The 21,351-nt window shown below is 42.7% G+C and overlaps 1 protein-coding gene across 1 annotated transcript in view; it reads right to left on the bottom strand.

Annotated features, from left to right (window-relative positions):
- Nucleotides 1–2,547: 2,547 nt before the first annotated feature.
- ubash3ba (ubiquitin associated and SH3 domain containing Ba) overlaps nt 2,548–21,351 on the bottom strand; it is a 37,856-nt gene continuing 19,052 nt past the window's right edge. Inside the window, exons 2-14 of the mRNA XM_021318813.2 lie at nt 16,263–16,316; nt 15,865–16,051; nt 11,294–11,492; nt 10,615–10,784; nt 10,317–10,525; nt 10,061–10,205; nt 6,338–6,458; nt 6,126–6,248; nt 5,936–6,028; nt 5,445–5,589; nt 5,245–5,351; nt 3,895–4,004; nt 2,548–3,779 (exon numbers count right to left, since the gene is read on the bottom strand). Of these exons, the coding sequence (XP_021174488.2) occupies nt 3,642–3,779; nt 3,895–4,004; nt 5,245–5,351; nt 5,445–5,589; nt 5,936–6,028; nt 6,126–6,248; nt 6,338–6,458; nt 10,061–10,205; nt 10,317–10,525; nt 10,615–10,784; nt 11,294–11,492; nt 15,865–16,051; nt 16,263–16,316 (1,801 nt within the window). The 3' untranslated portion in view covers nt 2,548–3,641. The remainder of the gene's footprint in view (nt 3,780–3,894; nt 4,005–5,244; nt 5,352–5,444; nt 5,590–5,935; nt 6,029–6,125; nt 6,249–6,337; nt 6,459–10,060; nt 10,206–10,316; nt 10,526–10,614; nt 10,785–11,293; nt 11,493–15,864; nt 16,052–16,262; nt 16,317–21,351) is intronic.

The following is a 21,351-nucleotide window of genomic DNA, read 5'->3' on the forward strand; positions in this document are numbered from 1 at the left end:
ATGGATTGGATAACGACTCACTGGAGCACCTGCTTCCTTTTTTCCTCCCTGCACACATGTGCCCTTTTTTTATTTTCCAACGTTTTAACCATATAAAGCACTTTGCATTGTCCTTGTACTGAAATGTGCTATATAAATAAATTCGCCTTGCCTAGATGGTCGAGCCGAGCTTGGGGCTATAGAGTTTCTGCCCATAGACATCATATACGTAGACGCGTCGTTGGGCGCAGGTTCGCACGTCAACGTCACCGCCATATTGTATGTGGCAGAAAAAAAAGTTGAGTTCTGTTAATGTTAACGTGGATCAGAGAAGATGCCTCATTCCTGTGCTGCATGGAAATGTATTCGGGCTGATTTTTACTACTTGTATCTGCCTTCTATAAACTAAGGCTGCACCATGTTGCAAAACTGGACACACTAGGAAAAAGCTGTGCAAGACCATTCAAGGTTTTTAGCTTGCATACAGTACAGACTACAGTATTTAGACACAGATGTGCATATATAGATTTCCAAGTATTATAAATAAGCCAAATAAATAGCTGTGTGATATATATATATATATATATATATATATATATATATATATATATATATATATATATATATATATATATATATATATATGTGTGTGTGTGTGTGTGTGTGTGTGTGTGTATATATATATATTTCTGTGTGTGTGTGTATATATATATATTTCTGTGTGTATATGTGTACGTGTTATGAATATAAGGATCAATTTGTTAAATCTAAACATTGTGGTCTTCATTAGTTCATAAAACCATGTCACATGTGAAACTTGGGGGAGTATTAAAGAGGTAAAATTACTAATATGAGGAAAAAAAGACCTAGGACAATAAAAAAAAAAAAAAAAAAAACAACAACATAAAAGTGGTAATGCTATGAGAAAAACGTCATATTATGAGAATTAAGAGGGAACATTTTCAGAATGTTCACAGTTTGCAGAATGATTTCACTCCTGGAGTAATAAGGGCAGGTTAGATTATTTTAATTATTTTTATTCTTTACGAGAATAAATTCAGGAGAAAGGGATACGAAAATAAACTTGTAATATTGCAAAAATAAAAATATTACGAATACAAAGTATATTCTGAGATTAAAGTCCCTCTGATACTGTTCAAGTGACTTAGTAAATGCAGATTTGCCACATTTAACATGGCGGACGCTCTGACGCGTCGCAGCAGAGGCAGAACCCGCCCAACGACGCGTCTATGTATATAATGTCTATGTTTCTGCCTAGTGAGAGCGTGTTGAGCATGCGCACTGCGTTTTCAGATGTTCATTAAATAAACAAACGTTGGTGGGCCGGCCACAATATCAAGGCGCCTCAAGAGGATTTAGCCTACTGAGCTTGTCAGTCTTCTGGCAGACTTAGATATTTAGACACAAATTTTTCGAACAGAATTTTATCGGTAAGGGAATCGGTCATTTTCACAATATTATTCTACAAAGAACGATTCTGTCCCATTGATTATTGCGAACATGGAGCTCCACAGCGACATCTGGTGGGGCCAGCCCCCAAATGCAGAAATGCCACAAGTAGCTGTTTACAAACACTAGATGGCGCTCCTCGCCCTACTTACCTAGATTCTTCCAAAAAAAAGTGAAAAGCAAAACAACTGTTTTCCCATTACTAAGGGGGTGGACCTGTTTTGGTTGAATTTGCATGTTATCTAAGCCATTACAAGGCCTTTGTTTGGGCAGTAGTATAAAGCTTGACGCTCCACACTACTCCAGACTTTTTGAATTGAGAAAGCTTCCTGGATAGGAAGCAAAACGTCTTCAAACTTTGGAAAACAAGTCCAGTTGTTTTGTTTTTTTTACATTTTTTGGAATGACCATGACCTGGATGACTGAGAATCTTCACCAGCCTGCTTACCTAGACTTAAATCAAGACTCGTCAAAGTAGAAAGCATGGCGTGGCTTTGCTTCTGAGTCCGACAGATTAATAACCCTAACATAGGAAACGAAATACAGTACCACGCAAATTTGTTTTTAAACCCTTAAACTTTTGCCGATTTTGACAATTCACAAAAAGCATCAACACACTTTGTCGAGATTTTATGGGAACAAAAAGACCACAAAGTGGTGCATATGTGCAATTACGCGTGTTTTTTTTTTGTGGATAGACATTAGAAAGTCCCTCTCTCTGTGGGCAATGCAAGCTAACTCTGCATCTTTGATACAGGGTATCGAATCCCGGCTGTGTAAGGAAAGACATCCAGTGTTAAAACTAAAAGTTTGCGTGCAAGTTGTAGCGCTGCAGTGACCCCTAAACAAGGGGAGCAGCCGAACAGATACTAAAAGGAATCTGTAAAGTGTTGCATTTGGATTCAACCCACCCCGTGCAAATACTTTTTTTTATCAGGCTTGCTCTATGTTTGGCTCCATCCGTTCATTTCTGCACCACTTCCCTTGTCTCTGCTGAAGACCAGCGGTCCCCAGAGCATAACGCTGCCACGAGGCTGTGGCAACCCTCCCATCTTCCACTAACTCAACAATAGACGGGTATAATAAATATACAGGCCATAACAACTCCAAAAACTGTCTTTTATTCATAGAGTATGGACAGATTTTAAATCATACAACAAAAATATGCTTTAAGCAATAAGTACTTAAATTATTTAATGTAAAAAAAAAAAAAAAATGCACCAATTGTTTGAAAAGCAAAGTCTTTGCGAGGCTTACACAGTTTCAGGGATGGGGATTGACAAACGAGCAGTAACTTTTAGTAGAGGCACCTGCATAACAGTAACATTGCAGTTAATCATGTGAATTAATATAATAGACTTCATTTGTTACGTCTGCTTAGCTGTCTCTAGATGAGCTACGTGGGCAGAGGCTCTACTAGCGGGTCAAACGTTCAGGCGGTCTCATAAGTGTGACGGCGGGAAGGAAGTGATATGGAATTTACAGGAGCAGAACAGAAATAAGAGAAATTTTCAAAACCGACCTCAACAATAACAAAATAATTAAGACCAGACAGTGCTCCCCTTTTCTGATTGTCGACCTTTTCTACTGTGCTTCTTTTACGGTGGGGACGTCGCTACAAGTTAAAGAATCACTTTTGACACGTGGAAAAAAATATCTCTTGTGGAGCAAGTGTGTCTCAACTAATGCATGTCACAGTGTGTGAAAAGGCAGCAGAGCACAAAGTCGCCACCACCCACTTCCCCTCCGCCAGAGGGAGGGGGGGGGGGGGGGGCGCAGACAGAGACGGCGCTTCGGCTGAAAATCTTGTTTCGTCGCTTCGCTCGAAAAGCGTCCGATTCTCCTCTGTAGCACCTCCACATACTCGGTTAATAAGTGCCATGGAGGCAGGCAGCAAAATGCCATCCAACCTGAAGCTTGCTTTTGCTGTGATCTCACCACAGACTGGATTTTCTCTTTCCTGAGCGTCTATATATATATACATATATATCATAGCTGCAATTTATTGGCCATTTTTTTTTAGTTTATTTATTCATTTTTTGCATAATGTCTTTTATTGGAAGCCACGCTGTGTTTCTCTTTGTCCTTTCGGTAGTTTGGATGGGATTCTAGAGACGTAAAAAGGAAGAAAAATAAATAATGTCTCAGGGGTTCAGGCTGACAAAAAGAGAGGGAGCAACACGGCACATCCTTCAGTCCTGCATTAGCATTTCCCTCCAGTTGAAACTGTGATTGGGTCCATGTGTCAGAGGCAAGATGGGCGGGTCGACCAGCTGCCACACGCCCGTCTCTCCCATTTCTTCACAAGCGCAAAAGCCCAAGTAGGGAATCTGCAAGCCGAAGGAGACAGATGTGTGCGTTACGAACGGGGAGCAGACAGGAACTGCGAGGGGGGATACGGATACGGCGGCCGGGAAGCAACATCTGAGATAAAGCAGAACTGACCTTTCGGACAACCTGGACAAAGTCCTTGGAGTTTTGGGGGCTGAGGCCCTGTATTTGGCGAGTGCAGGCCTCCAGGGAGGAAGCATGGGCCACAATCAGGACCGTGTTTCCTGTGTGAAAGAGGTAAAAAAAAAAAAAAAAAAAAAAACTCAAAAGACACATTCCAGGGATACCGTTAGCTTTCTTTGCCATATGGACAAGCTGCAACTGGTATTCATACGCCTTGAGCTTTTTCACATTTTCTTAAAATAGCCAACTTCTACGTATTTTAGCAGGATTTTTTGAGATATGGCAACAAAGCATAACGCATAACTGTGAAGAATAAAACGTTTTCGGCAGTTAAGTTTCACAAAAAATGTTTAATTTCAAGTTACTTATTTGGATTTAGGTCTGGGCTTTGACTGGGCCATCTTAACGAATAAACCTGACATCGGTGGTGAACCTCCAACCATGTCTTTTGCAGCCTGTAACGGGATTTTGTTTTTCCTGATTGCCCTGGCTTTAACTCCACCCGTCCTCCCATCAACTCTGACCCGCATCCAGGCCTCTGCAGATGGAAATCCGGCTGCCACCACCGCGTTTCCCCTTGGTTGGTTTGTTCAGGTTGATGTGGGGGCGGTACTGTCCTGCCAAACATTGTATCTAGGCTGAAAAGTTCAATTTCGATCTCAACTGACCAGAGCGTCTCCTTCGCCATGTTTGCTGTCTCCCCTACATGCCGTTTCTCAAACAGCAATCAGGATTTCCATTGGCTTTCTTCCAACAATGGCTTTATTTAAAAAAAAATAGTTGTCTGGACTTTCCCACATGAGCTGTGAATCTCTGCAGCTCCTCTAGAGCAACCATGGGCCTCTTGGCCCCTCTGATCATTGCTCTCTTCACTCATCCTGTCAGTTTATGTGGGCGGCTACATGGAAAGTTTGTTTGTGGAAAGGGGCCTGAATACATGATTCAGATTATTATTATAGAATATATAGAATATAGATATACACTGCAAAAAGGGAACTAAAAGTAAGTGAAATTTTCTTGAAATCAGTCTCATTTATCTCCTCAAATCAAGACAAAATACACTATTTGCCAATGGAATAAGATTTTTGCACTTAAAGTAGGAACAGTTCATCTCCATCATCTTATTTCAAGTGCAGTATATCTAATTATCTTATTTTAGGGGTAAAAATACTCTTTCCATTGACAAATAGTCTTATTTAAATCCTCAAATCAAGGAAAAATACACTAATTTCAAGAAATTTACTTACGTTAGTTCCCTTTTTGCAGTGTAAAGAAAATGTTGACAAGAAATTCACATTTATGCTCTACTTTGTGTTAAAACTGAACTGTGAAAAAGTTTACCCAGATTTTTGCACTCTGTCAGGATCTCTCGGGTCACTTGGAAGCTCCTGCTGATGTAGGTGTCGTAGGACTCTGACACCGTCAGCTTGCTTACGGGCATATGAGGTCTGCGGATAATAAAGAGCGAAAGCTGACGGACATTTCACCACCATACCGTAACATGAAATATAAAACGCTACGACGTCCGTGTCGCCTTGTACCTGTACGTTGTGTCAACACTCAGGTTCGCCGCCGCCAGCTCAGCCGGTGGGATCCAAGCGGGGAGGCAGGTGCCTGAAACCCATTTGGTCCATTCGAACAAACCGGGCTCCACGCGGATTTTTACCGTGGCCTCCAGCTGGAGACCTGAAACGGATCAAAACAGAGAAGCCAAGGTAAAACTACCTCATAATAATGACAATATCATCACAATGATAATGTAATTTAGAGAAAATGTGTTGTTTTTAACGTAGAAAAGACACCAGAAGTGATCAAACATTGAACGAGTGGATAATGGTTTCACTTTTCAACCCATTTTGACTCCTACTAAAGTCCCTTGGGACCACATTGTTGATGTAGTTACCCAGTCTAAACTTGATAAATCCTGATAAGGACATTTTAGACCAAATACTAACTTTTAAAGACATGTAAAGTGCCTCATCCAAAATACCCGATCATGTGTTTGAGGCTAGCCTGTGGGATGAGCTCCTACCTTGGAGGATGTGATGAGCAGTCTGGACACAGCGGAGCGAAGGAGAGCAGTAAATAAAGTCTATTTTTGTGTGGCTTTCTAACAGGGCTTCACCTGATGGGCCAAAACACACAGCGGTTCATTAGGAAATGAAATGGATTCAAGCAAACCTGCTGTGTGTGTTTGTGTGAATGACTTGCACATAACAGACCTACTAGACGGGCCTGGGTGGAGCCAAACACAGTAATGGGGCAATCCTTTTCATAGTCCCGATGACCTCCGATCCTGGGGGGGAGGCTGCACGGCATGTTGAGATTAGAACGAACGTATCCACCTGTGCAACAGGAACCAAAGTTTTAAAGGAGAAGAGGACGCAAAGGTTGGCAGCCCTGCATAGAAACAAAGTCATCTCTGCACCCCCACCTTTGGAATCAAAACACTGGCTGACCCAGTGTTTGCCGAACACCACGTCCATCCTCTCGCCGTGCCGACACACAAACAGCCTCATCCTGGACGAGGAGGAATGGGCGCCTGGCTTCGACACCTGAGACGAGAACTTGCAGGCATTTACGGCGCCTTGGAAACGCAACACGCAGCAACCGCCACCCTCAATGTATTTAATTGGGATTTTTGTGACAGGCCCAACAAAAAACAAAAAAAGCAGCAAATATTTGTGAAGTGGTGAAAAAATTTAACCTGGCTCTAGCCAGATTGATATCGCTCCGCTTAGCTTCACTTACATCCATCTGGGATCTCTCCCACAAAGAGTGATTTCTCCAACCAGTTTTATTGTCTAGCCAATCAGGACGCAGGGCTGGAGTTTCATAGATGTGACGTAGTGGAGAAGCCACCGTGACATGAGACTGTTTTGATTCAGACAGCAATGGCGGCTCGCATCGAGGAAGCAAGCGTTAACATTGATGCTGCTATTTCTTCTGTGTTGTCCAATCTACCTAATATTGTTTCATTAAAAGAACATCAGAGAACGGCTCTGAAGGCTTTTGTTGGTGGAAACCATGTTTTCGCCCTTCTCCCGACCGGATTTGGCAAGTTTTGTTTTCCGGGGCGCGCCCGTGGCGGAGCGGTTAGCGGTTAGCTGTTAGCTGTTAGCGGTTAGCGCTAACCATGTTAGGAGGCCTTTAGTCCTCGACGCGGTCGGCCCGGGATCGACTCCGACCCGCGGCGCTTTGCCGCCTGTCTTCCCCCCTCTTCCTGTCAGTAAGGAGTAACTGCAGAGCTGTGGGGGCGTTCCGACTGTGGGGGCGTTCCGACTGTGGGGGCGTTCCGACTGGGGGCGTTCCGACTGGGGGCGTTCCGACTGGGGGCGTCCCGACTGGGGGCGTTCCGACTGGGGGCGTTCCGACTGGGGGCGTTCCGACTGGTGGCGTTCCGACAGAGCGGCCATCTTAGGTCAGACCAAGGTGCAGTCAGACACAATACAAGTCAATTCAGGAAAATGTACTTTATGTTTTCAGACACTGAATCCGTTCAATTCTCACCCGTTTTCCAGATAAATCAACTGACTGAAAATGTCACCCCTTTAGGGGCTACATAGGACCAATTGATTGAATTCAATTATTGTCTAACTTAATAAATTATTTCGAATTTGTATTGAAAGTAAGCAAACATCCAGAGCTCCGTCCGAGGATGCCCGATTTTTGCTCCGCTTATGGGTGCGCAAATAAAAGGACACTAGGACACTTGTTTTTTATTAAACAAACCATACATTGAAAAATATTGCAGAGTTACACAAAAGCATCCGAAGCTTTCGTCCGTTGAAAGGCAGGTGACAGTCCGGATTTTGAATGCCCCACACGCATATTTGTCCTTCTTTTTCAGGCTTTATGCTAGGAAGCGGATTTTGTTTTTCCAACTTTGCCTGGCTCCATGCAGCAAAATGTCCAATCGCCTACTCGCACGGATCTGTTTTTTACCTGGGATTACATGTAATTAATACGCTGTTGCAGCTGTGTGACAGAAGCAGCGCTGTCAACTCTGCCTCTGTATGCTTTCTTTTTTTTTCTACAGTCGCTGGTAAATTTCGTGAGTTGTTTTTTTTTTTTTTTTTTTTTTTTAGCTTTATTTTTGAACGTGCAGTCGCATATTTGGGGTGTTTCTCCAGTAGAAGCCCTTATCCTGACAGGACAGAATTCTATCGTAGGCTACTACATATAATAGTCATAATAGTCCTCGCGCTGTTGCTTTCTCCTGACACCGCGAGCCGGTTAATATCTGTCTGCATACAACGCCGTTATTATTACAAATCACATGTGGTCCCTAGGTAAAACTAATACCCTGCGATAGGGATTTTTTTCCTCAGGACGGATTTTTTCAGCGGGACGGACATTTTTCGTCCGTCCTGCTGAATGAATGAGATGGAGGGAAAAAACATATGTATTGAAGTGGGCAAATCAACGAACCAATCAGCGTTTGCGTTGGCGTGTGGGCGTTCCGACAGTGGGGGCGTTCCGACAGTGGGGGCGTTCCGACGCTCTGCAGTTATACCCTTCTCCTTCCCGTCAGCTCACTGTCAATAAAACGCGTGCCACTAGAGCCTCAAACACATTTAAAAAGAAAAATAGTTTTGTTTTTTTCCTGCGTCGCTCTCACAGCGTCACGGGTTAGCTTCGATGTGAGTGGTTGAAATAGCACGTCGATAAAGATGACAGACAAGTGGCTTATCCAATCATATGCAAGGATTTTTGATAAGGCCCAGCCTTCAATAAAGGCAATTCCTATGGAGTGGTCCCAGATGGATGTGAGTGAAGCTAGGCAGAGCAAAATCCAAATGGCTAGGGTCAGGTTAGAAAAAATGTGCACGATATTCCAAATATTTTACAAATAATAAAAGTAAAAAATATATGAAATGTGGAATGCATTTATATTCATTACTCCAGTAACCCGAAATTACTTCCAGTGCAACCTGTTGCCTTCAGCAGTCACCTAATTCTTAGTTAGAGTCCCGCTGCCCGTAATTTATTTTCAGTTTAAATCCTGTTGGTCTATGAAGGCCTCAGAGGAACACTGTGGACAGGTCAGGGGAAAAGATGTGGAGAACCAAGCTAGGTTATAAAACAACATCCCAGGCTTTAAACATCTGAAAATGCAAAGATTATGGCACGACTACAAATCTACCAAAATGCCCCTCCACCTGAACTCAGGCAAGGAGAGCATTGTAACTCTGGAGGAGCTGTAGAGCTCCAGAGCTCAGGTGGAACAAAAAAAGCATAAACGTTTTTTTAACTGAACCGATTTGAAAAAGATTGCTGGGCGCCACACCGTGCCGTAGTTGGCTTCATACAAAATAATTGGGACATATTTTTATTTTTTTATGCACGACTGGAGCCTTCCATTCTGTGTTGAGCTTTAGTCGTGCTATTCCATAAATCTGGCATTTATTAAAGGGATGACAAGAGTAACAGTCATCTTTATTTGTCATTGCAACTTTTGTACATTCCAGTGAAATGTGTCCTCAGCATTAAACCCCTCCCTCAGGGAGCAGTGGGCTGCCACTCTACGGCGCCCGAGGAGCTACGGGTCTCAGGGTCTTTGCTCAGAGTGACGGTCTATGAGATTCGAACTGGGAAACTCACAGCCTTCCCAGGACACTAGCGGCCCGCTCTTACCAGTCTGCCATGACTCCGTTGTTGGAAAGAAATCCATAAGAAGTCACGTTTGCAGACGAGACCAAAAGTGAACATTTTAACACGACGTGTGGCAACAAACTAACCCAAGATCACCCCGAAAATGTTAAAACATGGTGGTGGGAACATTGTGCTGAGGTCCACAAGCAAAGCTAATTAAGAAACGTTGACTAAGCTCATAAATACTCTTGGTCCAATCTAACCAGTTTGAGCTATTTCACAAAATATTTCAGTCTGCTGGACAGTATGACTAAGGCCAGCATACGTAACTACAGTGTTAGACGTGACTGATAAAGGTTTCGTTTCATTTTCACACGTGTTGGTCTGCCACATAGGATCCTAATAAAACACATTGAACCTTGTGGTTTCAGTGGGACATAATGTGCAAAAATGAATCCTGGCGAGGCATCGTCATCTTGAACAGACCTCGCGTCAAACTCCTTCCTTTTATTCAACAGTGAAATTTGCAGCCAGGCGACGAGACGCTTTTAGTGAAACGTACCTGCCTAGGCGGACAGAGGCCGGTGAGGCTGGAAGGATCCATGAGACTGTCGAGCAGACTGTCGTTCAGCTGTCCGTCAAACAGCAGCCCTCCCGCAAGGCTGCCGGACGTGGACGGAGAGGCACAGTTGAGAAAGGAGTGAGACCTGCCAATCGGACAAGAGCCAACTCAGCTTTATTTACCCAGAGCACCTGGAAAGTCGCGCGGCTTGCCTGCGGCAGCACGCTCGTCGTGAACGCAGCTTTTCCACCCTTACCCGTGAACAACCCATGTGTCCGACTCGTCGGCGTGGCTCACGTAGTTCTCGGGCAGCAGGCCGGACAGCCCCGTGCCCAGCGAGGTGCCGTACACCCAGCCCTCGCTGGCAGTGCTCTGCTCCACCGGGGACATGAAGATGAAGTCGCCTTGCAGCAGCTCAAGCTCGTCGTCGTTCTGAGGCACGTACGGGTACATCACTTGAAGCGTCTGCGGGAGGGGAAAGGAGGGGGGGGGGTCAGCGTTAAGGGTTAAGGGTTTCATAAAAGGCGCTACGGGTTTGGTAGAGGAAGGGCTACCTCGTGGTTAGCAAAGCGAATGTCCCTGGAGAGGAGCACGGCCAGCCAATCACAGCCAGCGGCCACGTCTAGGCTTTTGGCCAGCTTCTCCAGAACTGGAAGGTGACTGGTATGGAAGTGGTAGGCCATAGTGACGTGAAGCTGCTTCTTATGGGGCTCAACGTGGGCGTCTACAACAAAAACAAACAAAAAAAAAAACACACATGCATAAACATCCAGAAAAATGATACGATTTTCTCATGGATAGAAATTAATTTGCTCTATATACTGCAAAAACGGAACTAGAAATAAGTAAAATATTCTTTAAAATGAGTGTATGTGTCCTTGATTTGAGCAGGTAAATAAGATGATTTGCCAATGGAATAAGATTGTTGCACTTAAAATAGGAACAATTCATCGTCATCTGCTTATTTTAAGTACAGGATGTCTAATTATCTTATTTTAGGAGTAGAAATACTCATTCTGTTGGAAGATAATCTTATTTACCTGCTCAAATCAAGGATTAAAACACTAACTTTAGGAACATTTTACTTGTTTTTTAGATCCGTTTTTGCAGCTACAGCCAAATTACTCCATAATCTGCACCTTTGGGACCAAAAGGATGTGATTAAGTCATAACAAAGTAGCCTTGGGTTCCAAAGAACATACCCACGCTCTACCCTTAACTGAAGGCACCAACCTGCTTTAGATGCTGCCTCGGTCGCAAAGTCGGCGGCAAAACTCTTCAGAACCTCGGCCATCTGCTCCTCCACGAAAAGTCCAATGAAGGTGGAGGAGATGTAGAGCTCCAGGGGCAGAGGCATGGGGATGCGTCCCTTCCACTTGGCCACGGTGGCCTGGAGGGCGTCGGTCAGGGCCTCTACCTTCTCATCAGCACACTGAGGAGTACAGAAGACAATCAGTGAACGCAAGAGAAGAAAAGACACGCCGCTAATGAAAAGCGTGCGTGAAAAGCAAAAAGTGCCGTCTCGTGCTCGTATAACCAGAGCACCTCCTTCAATGTGTTTGCTCTGTCCTCTAAAGAGCTTTCGATGGGACGCAGGACTAATGGTTACCATGTTGGGAGAATTTCCCACCTGAGCTGTGGATCTGTGTAACTCTTCCAAAGCTACAGGCGCATCTCTTTGCTGCTTAGCATGCATGCTCAGTACGGGAGATTGCTGAAAGGTCTGCGCCGCAGCTTAAAGCAACTATCCACTGTGGCTACACGCTCATCCAGGAAGAGAGAATGCTGCAAGTCGGTGACTTGATGCAATCTGCTGGGTTTCCTTAGATAGAAAACCTTTTAACCCGTTTGAATAACAAAGTTGACTTGATTACATTGTTTGTTTGAAAACTAGGATCAGTGGGAATGTATGTATGACTTGACTGATCAGAGTTTTTTGTAATGTGCCTTGAGTGGTGGAATCAGTTGTGCTGGAGCAGAGACTCATGGTGCGTGTGTTGTGTTGGTCCTATATAAATCAGCTGAATTGAACTGAACTGCTTTGCTGTTTAATATGGACGGCCATGCCCTGTTAGGGTCTGCAGTTTTCCATTTTCAGAGGTTGAATCGAACAGTGCTGTGTGAGACTTTTCCTTGGTCTTCATGATGCTCTTTGTTCATCATATTTCTCTCTAAAGGCCCCTCGCTATATATCTGGATTTAAATAAATTGTCTAGCTCCATGACACACAGGTGGACTAATCACTAACTAGGTGACTTCTAGCTGAAGGCAACTGGGTGCTCCAGATTTTTTTTTAGGGGAATTATAGTAAAAAAGACTAAGTACATATAAAACCTGAACTTTTCAGATTAAATAATAAAAAAATAAATAACCACAACAAGCTACTTTGTCAAAAAGCTTCAATTTAACTATCAAGATACTGTTTATGAAACATTTCTAACCAAATCAAAAGGTCAACCACAGGATCTGATTGTTTTCTCTCAGAAAGCGTCACGGCCACGAGGAACCCGTCCTCAAACGGTCCCGATTCCAGCACTTTGGTTCCAGCAACGTCCCGAATACACAACGCAGCACTTATCATGATGATTACTATAACATCTGCCCTGGCAGAGAAAATGATCCTTCTCTGACTGGCAGGAATCTCTAATAGTAGTGGATGAGTTTTCAGAAATACTCCACCAGCAGTTTGAATGTCTTTTTCCTATTCAAAACAGTGAATATATATATATATATACATATACATACATACATACATACATATATATATATATATATATATATATATATATATATATATATATATATATATAGATGTAGATATAGATAGATATCTATATATCTATATAGATATATATCTATCAGTGTTGTAGTACTCGAGTCCGAGACTCGAACTCGAGTCCGAGTCATTAGCTAAATTTAGAGACTCGTGACTTGACTTGGACTTGAGCACTGATGACTCGAACTTGGACTCGGACTCCTACATTCAGATCATTCTGACTCGGAAATTGAGAAAAAGACTCGACTTTTTTTTATATCATTAGGCTATAATTTTAATATGTCATTAGAATATTATTTGGTGTATGATTATAATATCTAAATGCCGTACCGCGCACGTGACGTCACCATCTCATGAGCAACGCCCCTTGCCGCTAATGTAGGGCAAACAGTGTGAGAGCGCACGTAGCAGCCAGCCATTACGCATGCAACAGATACGATATGATCGACTTTTCCGCTGTTAAACTTTCACAAGAGGATGTCCAGGCGCCCATTTTACTGGTAGAACTGTGGAACAACATACCAACGTTCAGCTCAAACGATGGCTTGAGTGTCGAGGGATCGGAAAGACGGGCCGAGTTGATAGAAAGGTAAGTCGTTGTTTTTCTCCTGCTCGGCATTCATGGCGTCATTTGCATTTTTTTTTCTGTTTGTAGTCACCGTCCAGGAATCGGTATAAATTTTCCGACCCGCCGAACAATTTAGTCCGGTCCGGTGGCCAAATGCATTATCATTATCCAACGGCTGTATCTCCTCGCTGCATCGACCTGCATCGATTTGTTGTGAGTCATGGGGGAACACTGCCGAACGCGTTTGTGGGAATCGCCCGGTGGACGGGCGAGGGAAATGCGTAACAGCATCTGCGGTGGCTGAACAACACCGCCCGCCGGCCGGCACCGCGGCGTTGCGCGAACACCGCCCGCCGGCCGGAGCGCGCTTGGCTGCGAGGGCCGATCGACGCCGCTTGCGGCTTTAACATCCTTCATATGCGGCCTATCAGCGTACCTCGAGTCGCTGTTGCGCGTTCCATAACAACAATGTTTAAAAACCACGGTTAGGAGACGTCTTAAAAGCAGTCGTTTTACCGAGTAAAACCAAGGGTAACTACAGCGAAAGAGTTATTAGTGCAATGGAATGTTACTGCTTCATGTCATACGTCACACGTCAATAGTGACTCGACTCGGACTTGACTCGGATGAGTAGTGGACTCGACTCGGACTCGACTCGGATTTTTTTTTTAATGACTTGGACTTGACTCGGACTTGAACACTGGTGACTCGAACCTGGACTCGGACTCGAGGCATAGTGACTTGACTACAACACTGATATCTATATAGATATATATATCTATATAGATATATATATCTATATAGATATATATATATATATATATATATATATATATATTAGGGCTGGGCAAGTTAACGCGTTAATTTCGCGTTAATTCATTAGACTATTAACGGCGATATTTATTTTATCGCGCATTAACTCATGTTGCTCACATCATGCTTTCAGTCAGTGTCAGTCAGCAGGCGCGCTGACTGCAGCGCGCTGTCACGGCAGCACTCTCCCCCTCCCCTCTCGTACATGGCTCAGCGGCGCCAGCCAATCAGCACGCAGGCTCAGCCTGGCCCGCGCACTCAGCTCTCACACAAACTTAATACACAAACAGCTGAGAGAGAACGCAGCAGCGAAAAAACATGAACAGAGGAAGTAGCACCGTTCGGCTTTATTTTAATACCGTAAATGAAATCAAGCTGTATGTTTTGTAAAAAGCCGGTTCATTTAAGTGGAAACACAACAAATTTATCTAAGCACGTGAAAAAACATGAAAACGTCGAGCCCCAGAAACGGAGAGAGGAGACGAAACTTCTCTCATTGCCCCGACAGACCCACAGACTGACGTCACTGACTGAGGCGTTTCAGTCCTCCAGGGAACATCCAGGTAGATCAGTGGATGGATGGATGGATGGATGGATGGATGGATGGATGGATGGATGGATGGATGTTACTGGAGCCCACACATAACATGTAATTAAGACCTTGAAAGAACCTAGTACATATATTAAAAAGTGTTATTTAAGATAAGATAACATTAGCTAATCCTTTTGTTATCCCACGACGGGGAAATTTATAGGATTAAAGCAACAGGCAGGTGCACACAACACAGACAAAATTACATAAGGATTGAAATATATAAGAGGTGGATTAGCGAAAAAACACTGAACATAACATTATTATTATTATTATTATTATTATTATTATTATTATTATTATTATTATTATTAAATTGTAATAATAAAATAAAAACCACAAAACCCAAAAGGTCAACAGTTATGTCATGATACATCAAGCGTAGGGACTGGCTAATATACAGCAGGTCAAAAAAGGCCATATTTTGGCTGCAGTGCTTGTTCTCTTATGAAGAAAAGATCAACTAGTGCACTAAATTCAATAGATGGGTTGAAAATATCCAGTATAAAATAAGTGCTACAAATGTTACAACACTTTTGTTCATATGGCAGCAGAACATTAAAATAAAAGTGCTCTTTACACTACTTTTGAATTCATTCTTGGAGTTTGTAAATACAATGCGATTAATCGCGATTAATCGCGATTAATCAGGGCGATTAATCGCGATTAAATATTTTAATCGTTGCCCAGCCCTAATATATATATATATAGATAGATAGATAGATAGATGTAGATAGATATATATATATATCTATATATATATAGATAGATAGATAGATAGATGTAGATAGATATATATATATCTATATATATATAGATAGATAGATAGATAGATGTAGATATATATCTATATAGATATAGATATACATCTATAGATAGATGGATATAGATATGTGTGTGTGCAGGAAATGTGCATTCATGCAAATTCAAACGTAGACAAACTGTCGCCACAAAGAGGAACTTGTGTCTTATGCTGAATTAAGCAAAAGAGGTTTGAAAAAACAAAACTGAGGTTAGGAATTGACTTTTTTGAAAGGCATAAAGCATAAAGTTACCATGAAGAACTGGCAGAGGGTGATGTGAGGGAAGATGTTGTGGGCCTTGTTCTTCCCGCAGGTGAGGCGCGACTGCTTCCAGAACTGGGAGAGCTGCTGGAGCAGAGGTCCACTGGGCCGCAGGTATAACACATACTCTCTGGGCAAGGGGTCGTCCAGGAAGGGGTCATCCAAATGAGAGAAGAGCCTTGGAGCAACCAGAGACAATAACGTCGGTGAGATAGGAAGAGAGGCTGTTATCCAGCAGAGAGCAGTAATGAGAGGGCGCAGTGTTTTAAAGCATTTTTTTTTTTTTTTAAAGTAAGGACTGCAAATGTTTATCTGTAAAATATCTGTCTTCTTGTTCTGTACCACTGCTAGAGACAGAAAGCGAGTAGATGTGTATGTGTTGCTCTCACCAGTCACAGGCCGCCTGGACGTTTTTGCCTCCGGTTGAAACCAGAGCTTTCAATCTGCAACGAGAATCAGGAAAGAGGGGGAGATCAAAGGACGGACACAGAATCGATGCTCTCTCTCTGCCGGACCAGATGCAGTCGGAGGAGCGGGCTTCACATCGTTCATGACATAACTTCAATACCTAAACCACAGGGTTCATGAAACAGAGCCGATTCCGAACCTGTTGGTTTGATTCGTGAGGGTCAGGCTATGATGGAGTACTGAGCACTTAGGGGCTTGATTATATCAAACCATCTCAAATTTATTTCCTCAGCTGCTTTATGTCATTACATTTGCCAGCAGATGGTTTTGGGTGGGTTTAATGTTTTTGTTGGTTCACTTTAAAATAGAATTCAGGACCAAAAAGGGGGGAAAAAAAGGCGTTCAAGCCTTTTTTTCTCTGTTTCCAGTCATCACACTGAAAAAAAGGAACCAAAAATATGTAAAACTTTCATGAAATTAGTGTATTTGCCCTTGATTTGAGCAGGTCAATAAGATGAGCTGCCAATGGAATAAAATTTTTGCACTTAATATAGGAACAACTCATCTAATTCTAATAAAATACTAATTCCACTGGCAGATCATCTTATTTACCTGCTAAAATCAAGGACCAATACACTAATTTCAAGAAAATTTTACTTACTTTTTGTTCTCTTTTTGCAGTGCACCATTTAGTTGAAACGCCAGAGATCCCCTCCCCTGTACCTTGGAGCATCAAGTCCCACGGAGTGTTTCAAAGCAGGACAGCTATGCAGAGTTTGAATTCAGATCCCTATTGCTCAGTAATTTCATCAGACTAGAGCGTTTTATTTGTGACGCCTTAGCATGAAACTAAATGAAGATGTTATCCATCACTGAAAAGAACATGCCGTGCTTTCAGTCCCCCTTTAAGCCATGAAAATAACACAAAGGCTGACGTATTAATAATTAGACTATTTGACAGTTTTTCTCTGCAGTGAATCCTGTTCACATTTTTTTTTTTCCCATTACTGCATCAGTGAACTTTTATTGACTGACAGCTTCTCTCCGGCCACACAGACAGGAAAGACCTACATAGTTGTCCTTTTAAAAGGCTCTATCGTCTCCACAAATTATTAACTGTGAATCCAATTAAAATGAACATGTCCTATTTTTAGAGCTTGTCCTACAGAGGTCTTTCTTTTCCCAGCAGTCAGTCTGATTGCGCGGCTGAATCTGCACTCCTGTTTTTCTATTCTTGTTTTGTTCTCTCTCTTAATGAAGGAAGAGGTAAAAACGCAAAAGTGTTTATAGCACGCTCACATAAAACAAAAAAAATACAATAAATCTACACACGATAGACCACCACAAAGACGTCCGTAACAATTATAACATCTAAAACGCTGGAGGTGCTGCAGGGACCCAAAGATCAGGTCTGTTAGCAAGTTAAATGTTAGCTGTGCTCACTCAAAGGAAGCCATTGTTCAAAGAAAGCCTTAAGTAAAGTTTGCCACAAGGAATGTGGGGGCAGACCAGAGGAAGAAGGTGTTCTGGTCAGATAATCCCAAAATTCCCTGCTTAGATGCTACGTATGGCATGAAGCTAACGCTGCAAAACACAGTGAACACCCTAAAGGTCCAGGTAGGGATACAATGGTATGGTTTAAACCAAAGCATTATTCATGTGTTTGAAAGGCCGTGTTGTTTTCGTCACCAATGACAAATATTGTTGTTGACACCCCTTTTTACTTTTCTGACGACAACGAGGCGATGACGGGATAAACATGGCTAACTGGCGACTAAAACGCGACAAGATGTGTGTGAGTTTCCGTTGACGAGACTAGACAAAAATGTTAGAGGGTGCTCTGTCCGACGTACTTCCGCCTATTTTGCATGTAAACAATCAGCCGAAGGCTTAAAAGGGAATTCATTAATGGACGACGAAAGCCGCGGCACATTCTACAATTTGAGTTTGGGTGTCAGAAATCCCGAAAGGATCTATGGTCATTCTTTAAATATGATCCATCAATCAAAATGTATTACGGAGGTAGGGTGTGGTAAATGTGGCCACCAAGTAGGGAAAATAGCACAAATCTAAAGCAGCACCTGAAGGTTCACCACGGCAATATTCTTTCAAAGGTCATACGTTACTACAAGTCCTGTTAAGATATAATATACAAACAACGTTACTTGACAATATATTGTGATATATTTAAAGGCATATTATGCAACATTTTTCAGTTAATTAATGTGTTCCATACCGTTTTGGATGATTAAATGAGTCATTTCAGGTCAAACAAAGGTTTTCTCGGCCGCCCTGGTGGTCTGTGGGGGAAATACCGTACTTGCAAGAGCTCACGGCCCGCACCCACAGGCTCAGAAGTCTCGTGCAAGACCACGAGAGTCGGTCTTGCTTTACGGCGAGAACTGTTTGCCCTGCCATTCACTATATGCACACGCGAAAGCAACAACAAAGAACCGCGTGTTAACGTCAAAATAAACATGCAAGCATATAGAGTTTTTTATAATTATAATTATTATTATTATTAATTTTTATTTTTTTTGAATGACGGCGAGGCGGTAACGTGAGTTTGGCGAGGCCGCCGCCTCGCCAAGATAGCGCTGAGGGAAGCTTGATGTTCATACCTTCACTGTGTTAGTCATTGTTTGTACTGCCGTTTTTTCCACTTTTCGTTGCGTTCGCCTGTCTGCTAAGCTCAAAACAACCGCGCCTGGCTTGACAGAGAAACCAGAACAGCTGAGCATCTTTATGACAGTGCACTTTTACTTTCGCCCTCTGGGGGGAGCCTCGCTGGAAAATCAACCCCGGTTGCATAGTATACCTTTAATATTAAGCTTAAAGTTCTCTATATAAATCCTGGTGCAAATGGGATGCTAACTTCAGGCTTAAGTTAGCTTGGATGCGCAAACGTCAGCACATTAGCTTAAATGTGTTCCGGTTATGTGGAGAATAGGTAGGCGTTTTTGGCCGGGCAGCAAGTGGAACGCGTTGTCGGATTAACCCACTGTTTTTCAGACCCACTCATTGTCTAAAAAACAAACTCAACAGCACAGATAGATCATAATGTTGGTCTTTGTTCATTAAAGAAAGCCTAGAGGCCTTAAATACAGGGTGGGTGCCGGTCATGTAGTTTTTGCTTGTTCGGTAGTTAAGGCCATTCTGTTTTCTTTACATGGTGGTATTGTGTCAAAATGTGCTGAAACACACAAACACACACACAAAAATAACACTGTTAAATGGTCCAGTTAAAGTCCAGAACTACATCCAATTAGAAACCTCAGGCAAAACACTAAATTAGGTTTTCACAGACCCTCTCCATCCAACCTAACTGAGCTTGAGCCGTTTTGTACTGAAGACGAAATGATAGGTGATCAAGATTGGTAGAGATATATGCCCAAAAGACTTTTTATTTTTTTATTTATAAATCAGTAAACCATGAGTCATTTCTCTTCCGCTTCAAAATACACTCCACTTTTAGCATATCAGAGTTTATGAAAGATATTTCAATTTCTGGTGTCAATGTGACAAAATTAGAAAAAGTCTTAGCGGTATAGGAAAGTACATGTTCACGTCATGACAGGTCGTTTCATTTAGACGTCTAAGAAAAACAAAGGGAAGCATGACTCCATGCTGTTCTCCGTTTCATACTAAACCTCCAAGGGAAGTGTATGCCGCATAGTAAAGATAACGCAAAGTACCAAAATGTGACCGTAACCCATTATCAGCAAACCTTCATCAGTTTTACAGCCATTCTCGCAAATAACCAGCAACTTCTTGTTTTGGCACATCGTCAGCGCTCGCATACACTCAGCTGAACGGCACAGGACGCAATAATTGTGATCCGTGTTTAGATCATGTGCTTTCGGCCGTCCCTTATTCAGACACGAATGAGTGCTTAAATAATCAATGACAGCGATGAGCACTATAGCTGAACTCCCGGCCACGCTACTCCGTCTCCTTTCAGCTCTCGCTCTTTGTGCTTTGTGTGAGAACAAGGCACCGGCACAAGCCAATAAACGGCCTATTCATTGCATCAGCAAACAAAAAATACCAAACCTTTATAATACCGCCATGCTTCTGCCTTAAATATAACTTCACTGTCCTGAAGACAGCGCTGCTATTTACTCCTCTGTGCAGACATTATGATCAGCTCTGAATACAAAATCAGTTGTTTTGTGTGCTACTGTGAAGCCTTTTGATTTTTTTAATTTATTTTTTGTGTGACATGATGCAAACTTGGTGCAGGCTGTAGGTTCTCTATGTGTGACAGTGTGTATCTGTGTTCAATCTAAATAATCTATTTTGATATTAGGCCCACAGAAAGGGTCCCAAACCAACAAGTCCCAGAGGCAGAGCGCCTCCAACAAGTCACAGTGTGGGACGACCAGGTCAACGGGATTGTGAAAGATTACCCGCGTAGGTCTAAAACGGTGCGCCCGTTTACACGGATGACGACGCATTCAGAGCGGAGACGAACTCCTGATCTAGTCTGCCGCATCCACATTTCATCTGACTGACCCAGTTCCTGATTACACCAGGCACGGCTGGCTGGAGAAGGCTTAACACGCAGAGCCATTTGTAGGCTACAATCGCCTTACACGAACATACCACCTGGTGCTGTGTGGAGGAGGATTTGTTTTTGTTGTTTTTCCTGTCTTTTTTTTTTATTATTTCAGAAGGGATGATGGGATTACAAGCAGATGCGACTGAGACTTCATAAAGTCCGATCCGGCCTGGAACATCGGATTGCACGCTTCTTATCTTTGTGCAAGTAGAGCGTTGTGAGGTGAAATATTACAAAGGTTCTTATGCAGGCTCGGTGAGCGAACAGACAAAACGACATGCAACTCTGCTTGAATTTGATCTTTTTTTTTTTTAAGAGTGACTTGAAACCCCGTTGTTAGCACAAACATTAATAATGGTGAGAAGGTGCAGCTTTTTTTTTTTACTCAGAGAGCTGACAGACTTACGCATACTGAGGTTTTCTGTAAAGTTAAAAAAGAAAATGTAACTACACCTTTAGAAAAAGTGTGATGCAGGAAGCAGTAGTTCAACATAGTACAATAATAACAA

This window comes from Fundulus heteroclitus, chromosome 11 (assembly GCF_011125445.2).
Source record: "Fundulus heteroclitus isolate FHET01 chromosome 11, MU-UCD_Fhet_4.1, whole genome shotgun sequence".
In the NCBI taxonomy this organism is placed as follows: domain Eukaryota; kingdom Metazoa; phylum Chordata; class Actinopteri; order Cyprinodontiformes; family Fundulidae; genus Fundulus; species Fundulus heteroclitus.